Here is a 7,181-nt window from a genome sequence, read left to right on the forward strand (position 1 = left end):
ATAGAGCTCTTTTCTGTCAGCAGCTCTCTAAATTCCGACGCTCGTCGCATCGCCGACGTCAAAGACATGCCGCCGAAGTGCCCTGCAGTTCGACCGCATTAGAGTTCGCTGGGTCGCTTTGTCGGCATCAAAGAAATGCCGCCATCTCAATGACTGTATGCACACAACATTTAGCAATGCACCCACGTTATTCTACTCGGCCAAAAAAGGAGGACTGCTTAGTATTTAATCCCATATATAGATACACACATGCATGTATACATGCGTTTATTTACATAGGTTGCTTATATATTGATTTCCTGAACATTATAAAACACTATGTAATCTCTCTCTCTCTCTCTCTCTCTCTCTCTCTCTCTCTCTCTCTCTCTCTCTAACCCTGACGACTGGGTGACTGCGATACGGTGTGAAAACTGAACCTTTATTTTCAACCTAGTTCAATTCTAGATTACTGTTTTCTAATGACCAGACCTATTCGTTCATTTTCAAGAGAGTAATGAATTTTTGGGCATTCGAGTTTTGATTGGCGTGCTTGACATGTACTGTAGAAAAAAATTCTAACTCCCGAGCCCCTTTCTCAATCCTAATGAAATTTCGTGTAAATGTACCTCGGACCCCATTCTTATTGTCTGCCAAATATGCAGCGGATTGAACAATTAAGAAGAAATTCCTGAGATCAAACGGCGAGTATAGCCTGTACGGGGACTTAAAATTTACACAGTACAAGGGATGTAAGCAGCCGCGTAATATTTCTGTTGCATGTATATTTCTTGTTTTCCGTTTAGTCTGTATCTACGATAGCGTGTGAACTACATTTGTACTTATGAATGTTAGAACTGTGGAAATTACTGTCATCAAATTTTTACCGAATAAATTAACGTGTTACTGATTTCGTTATTTCTACATTTATAAAGATTTTATCAATCCTGCTGAAATAAAACAGTCAAACATAATAGTAAACGACACGAAAAAAAATTCTCAACACTGAAATTCATGGGTAAAATGCATCAGTCATTGTTTAAGGACTTGCCCTACTTGTTGTTAGCCGAATCCGAGATCCACACCTCAAAATTCTATTTTCGATTTATTTACGACGAAAATCAAGCTCGGGTCTTTTCACCCGGGGGCCCCCTCCAGACACACACACGCATCAATATTTCAAAAGACCTCGCACTGTTACCAAACCTGAATAGTCTGACATCTTACACGTTGTTTTTCATCTCATACAAAAACTCAGCTCCTCTCCCGGGCGGAAACGCCCCAAATTCAAAGACAAATTCGGGAATTATTTCGCGTCAGCCATGTTTTGAGACACCTGCAAATGCTTTGTGTTCTAAACTCGCCGGAGCCGAGATTTGTTCTTTCTCTCTATTTCTTTCTTTCCTTTTTATTTAATTTTCTAACTAAAATATTCAACATAAAAGGGTTTTTGGACTGTAGTACAAGTTGAGAAACACTCTTCAATTAAGATTTAGACAAAAACAGTCTTTTAATTATTAGGGTCTTCCGTCTTCAGCGGAAGACCCTTCTATTCTTATTGCTATTCGGGTCTTCCGTTTACAAAGGAAGACCCTCTTTTTTTCTTCGGTTTCTTTTTATTACAGGTCATTAGACCTGTTATTAGGGCAAAATACCTCTTATCTAATATGAAATAAAATGGGGCTGGTCCTTCAAATTAGGGATCCAACGGGGTGTATAATTCTTCATCCATCGCTCTTTTAGATCACATCTGCATTTCCTGATATGTTTCGTTGATGAAGATAAAAGGGAAGGTCATTTCCTCTTCTAAAAATCGGACGGAAGACCTCCTCGTTGCTCGCAACGAGATCGTGTCTAGTTGCTTTTATATTTTTGGCAACATTTTTGGCCAGTTTTGTGCTGAAACAAGCCAGTTCAAAAAATGTTTACATTCTTATCCTCAATTGTACAAGATGGCCACACGTCCCCCTTAAATGTTAGTCATTTTTGGCATAGCACAACGGGTGAAAACATTATAGAGAGAGCATTAGAGCATCATGGAACGTAGACAAAAAAAATTGATAAATCTGTAGGTTAGCTTGTTCTTTTTCCCGCGCGCACTGGTTCTTTGAGCTCGCTTCGCTTGCTATAAGTATTATTACAAAATTTGACACATGTTCGTATATCACTAAAATCTTTTAGGGTTATGAAAAGCTACTAGTATATGAGATAGTTTGGTAGATTATTATTTAAGAAATGATTTTATAGATATACAATCATATGAATTTAACGATATAATAATGTTTTAATATTGAAAGTATTACACTACAGCCAACGCGGATCCCGTATTTTCCCGCGACACCGTGATGGTGTTTTAATCCGTTCCGCGATACACCGTCGCGGTATTGTCATCGCGGTGATCGCGGGGCCACGATTTTACCGCGATGGTGTAAGACACCGTAACACGCGTGTTATCTGTATCAGGGATTAAACCAAGAAGGAGAAAACAAGCGCTCTTTTAATTATTGTTAGAATTTATATATAAATATCATTAGAAGAAAAATTCATTATTTTCTTTGAATTGTTTTTAACAAAAACTTCTAGAAAACTATTGCTGTGGTGTGGCCAAGGTGAGAAGCTGTACCGCGAGGATGCACGGTTTTACCTGAGTTACCTGTGCTAAACCGCGATAAATTTCACACCACGAGGACTCGCGGTAAATACGCAAACTGCGTTGGCCGTAGTGTACATACAATTGTGATTTACTAAAACATCCAGACGACAGAGAAAGGATTTGTCAACAGGCAACTAAATTAGAGGTTATTAAAAATTCAGAAAGAATAAACATAATGGAAGTGCACACAGTTAAAGGTAACAGAATCAATTAAGTTGCACTAAATTTAATTTTTTAATTTTTCAATTTTAAATAGCGTTACGTGTCATGCATTGTTTCTCATAACAATTTAATTATCATATTGCGTTTTTCCTTATCCAAGAAGCACAAAACAGAGTATTGTGCAGGTTCTCATGGGAAAAGAAAACACATTCTCATAATTAACTGGTAATTTAAAAACATTTATTATCGTAGGATAATGGCATTTTTCAATGAAAGGATAATGAAATTATATATCTATGCATTATTTAAAGGTGGGTTACATTGTCTCCTTAAAACATATGAACGTGTGGTTACTGTACGTCACAACATTACAAACGACGGTAAAGCAAGTAAGTTTAGTGAACATTTTGTGAAATATGCGGCTTATGTTTTATTTTATACTTAATTGGTATATAGGAACGAAGTACTCAAAAGAAATTGAGCTACAACAATGTACAACATTGAACTTAAACATCAAAGCCAGTGTGGAACTAATTGAGGAAAGAGCGTATCCATTATGGACTAACGACTATGAAACATATGGTGCTGCGTTGTATCACTGTTTTTCGAGATGCGAAAAAGACGAGCGGTGCGTTGGGATAGAGCTTTGTAGAATACGACCTGGCAATTCTCGATGCAGAGGATGCTGTGAATGGTTTGTTAATCCCCACGAAGGAGTGCCGGCTTTGAAAACATCCGAAGTATGCAGATATATTGAGCTGGTATGTGTAGACTTGTGTCCCGGAATTAAAAATTCTTAATTATTTGCCCTGCAACTTCTTTTTTCAAATTAATATCCTTAAAATAGCCTGTTTAATTTCTTAAAAATTACTCCTTAATCAGGTAATGGTCCATACCCCACTAGATAAATAAAATGCGTGCAGAATTTTTTCAAATTTTTTTAACGTGTATCTGAGGATATGTTGTAAATACCTCAGAATTCAAACGATGCTCATTCAAAATTATGGAACATTTCCAAGATTTTTCCTTAGAAACGCTCCCTCTAGTTTATAAGGTTTCAATACACGGCTAAAAATGTTATGTCTATGGGGATTTTGTATGGCAACAGACCCGGATGATAACATTAAAAAAGAGTGTGAGGTTTCTGAGTGACTACCGAATGGAAAAAAGATGTCAACATTCCCTATTATAAATATCCGTAAGAAATCAGTTTTGTAACTGCGAATTTTTCCGCGTGAAAAATGATAATGTGTAAATGAAATTATCTTGGATATTTTTCAATTACACATTTTCACATGTCTGATATTTTTTAAAATCGTCAAAATTTGCTGCATATATATCTTAGTACAGATTTAAGGTACATTTAACCACATTGTTACTTTGTTTTATCGATTTGTCTCATTAAATTCGACACACTGGCAGTATTTGACGTCAGAAAGAAAATATAATAAGAGCGAGTGTATGAGTAAAGGAGTCTTGTGACATAACGCCACAATGCAGAGTAAACGTCATAGACGGGTCACGAATTGCGACAGAGCACTATAAATTGTTCAAAAATGAACATGTTTACTAAAACAATAAATGAATGATGATGTAAGATTTTATACTATGACAAATGTTTATAATAAAACATTTAAAATTATAAAACAATAAATGAATGATGATATAAAATTTTATACTATGACAAATGTTTTATAATAATCGATAATGTAATCCCTGCTTTTCATTTCATTCCAATAGGACAACAAAAATTATATTGCCGAAAATGGATCTAATGGTAAATATATGTTTATCCTTTGTAAATTGATTTAACTACAAAGTTTCGATAATCATTATACATAACAAAGAAAGATATTACAAACTGTTAAATCATAATGAAGAAATACTATAAAAAAATTCAAAATTCTACAGAAAAAAATCCCAAATTAGCCTATAAAAATCGCTTTTTGGCCAATCTCATCGAAAAATAAATCATTTAATTAAATGTAAGCAATTCCTTTTATCCCCACAAATACTTCAGTTTCTCTTTCACATGTAATGCATTTCATATTTTACCGTTTTCAACCATTCTTCAAGTTGAGTAGCATATGTAATATAACAATTCGAATAAGGTTTATAGAGAACGAATTTGGTGGTACTCCTTATATTTTGACAGTATTTTTGAAAATGTATACTATTGCACATGTATAAGTACAATTGTATCAATTGTTGAAACTTAAAGGAAGTTTCTTTCTTCCGATCAGTGGCATTGCACGCATCCACTACAGCGAGCTCCATATATATGTTGTCTTCACCTTTGTCATCCTCTAAAGCTGTAGATGGTGTAACCAGTTGTCCGGACCCGACGTATATTTTCAGTTCGACATTTGAAGCTGATCCATGGCTGGAGATAAATCTTCAAAGAGTTATAACGATATGGAGAATAATCGTTCACACAAGACAGGACTGTTGTGGTAAGGTAACTCCTGCATTTACAAAGCTTGAATGACAAGACGCGACTCAGCTTTATTTGTACAATCCCCGTGATTGTTCTTGAAAACGAAGTTGTTTTATATCATAATATATGCAAGAAACGCAATGTTATTGAAAACTTTTGTTTTGCAGCGGACCGTTCGGTAAATTTTTATATCACGTACGGTGGTAACGGCCAGACCAACAGCTGTGGGTTTTTTCCTGGTCCGTTGCCAAACACTGGAGACGTTTTGCTGTTTCAATGTCCACCGAACGCTAGGGGGAGTTCTGTAAAATTAATGATCCATTCCAAACCAGGAGAGATAAATATTTTAAGTCTCTGTGAATTTGAAATTCTTCAGAAAGTGTAACGTGCAAAATTTTAAATAGAAAATTAAAATTTCGTACTTTTTTCACGTTTCAGAGTAATACACGATTAAATATAATTCGTTTTTGTATTTTTTCGTACTAATAATGTTTTTTTTTCTTTTGGTTTTTTTTGTGCTTTTTGAAATCAATATGCCGATTTTATTCTGCTGAACAACCATATCAACGTTTTGCACATTTGTAAACAAATGTAGTATATACTTGATACATTAAAAGTTTAAAATCAAAGATGTATTTTTAGCACTAGGTGTGAGTCTGGGGGAATTACACATTGTTAAGTGTGATCTTGCCTGAAGTTAACAGTCGATTGATTACCTTAGAGCGATCGGCCGCATTGTCAACACCTTCTTTAAGAATGTGAACTAAAACTGTTTATAATGTAGTTGTTTTTTTTTTTTAGTTTCTTTTGTAGTAACGCTGCCTAGATTTTGTTTTCTCTGATTTTACCCCTGTAATTTCCTGAAGTAGGGACTGGTTGTCTCGAAAATTTGACAATATCTATTGTATGTATCGTATGCCATTTTTAGTGCTTTATATATATATATATATATATATATATATATATATATATATATATATATATATATATATATATATATATATATATATATATATTAATTATGCATTAAATGCGTATTACAATCATTAAACGGGGAAGTATCTTTTTTTTTCATTTATAAGGCTACACTTAGAAAGGCTCATTATGACAAATTAATAATAATCCACAGCTGAAAGGTGAAAGTTCAATTTCTCCATACAAAGTTCAATTTCTTCATGCAAAGACCTGTTAATTGATGTTTTATTTTATACCGAATTTTTAACAAATAAATGAAAGATACGCTTATAAAAGAATTGTTCAAGTCTAAAAATTCTAATGCATCACGTATATATAAAAAAGTTACAGTCAGAAAGTTTGAAGCACAATAGTATTCTGCTTTTAGTGTGATAAAGTTTACATAGTTTAAAATACATAATTGTAATGAAATAAAAAGATTAGTTTGCAACTTTTTTTACGATGTGTGATATTTGTTCGACTAGATTGCACCTTTGAAGGCACGACCATGTTAAGGGCATCTTTTTAAATTAAAGATATTTTATTTCAAAAGAGTATCTATTAAACTCGTTTAAGTCTAAATAATGCATTTCAATCCAATTGAATATCATTAAATCTATTAAAATCTTATCAAACGTACATTATGAAAAGAAAATCATGCAAAATTTAAACCGGATTTAGCTCACCTGAGCTGAAAGCTCAAGTGAGCTTTTCTGATCGCATTTTATCTGTCGTCTGTCTGTCTGTCTGTAAACTTTTCACATTTTCAACATCTTCTCAAGAACCACTGGACCAGTTTCAACCAAACTTGGCACAAAGCATCCTTAGGCTTGGGGTTTCAAAATTTTAAAAATTAAGGACCACGCCCTTTTACAAGGGGAGATAATTAGGAATTATTGAAAATTTTCGAGAATTTTTCAAAAATCTTCTTGGCCAGGAAAGCTGAAACTTATGTGGAAGCATCCTCAGGTAGTGTAGATTCAAAGTTGTGAAAAT

At 34.1% G+C, this 7,181-nt stretch overlaps 1 protein-coding gene across 1 annotated transcript; it reads left to right on the forward strand.

The window, feature by feature from the left end:
* The first annotated feature begins 3,210 nt into the window (after nt 1-3,210).
* On the forward strand, nt 3,211-5,616 carry LOC128175293 (uncharacterized). Its single transcript, XM_052840809.1, has 4 exons — nt 3,211-3,555; nt 4,535-4,571; nt 5,038-5,247; nt 5,399-5,616. The coding sequence occupies exons 1-4, from the start codon at nt 3,211-3,213 to the stop codon at nt 5,614-5,616; spliced, it is 810 nt and encodes a 269-aa protein (XP_052696769.1).
* The last annotated feature ends 1,565 nt before the right edge of the window (nt 5,617-7,181 follow it).

The sequence above is a fragment of the Crassostrea angulata genome, chromosome 3 (genome assembly GCF_025612915.1).
Source record: "Crassostrea angulata isolate pt1a10 chromosome 3, ASM2561291v2, whole genome shotgun sequence".
Classification (NCBI taxonomy): domain Eukaryota; kingdom Metazoa; phylum Mollusca; class Bivalvia; order Ostreida; family Ostreidae; genus Magallana; species Magallana angulata.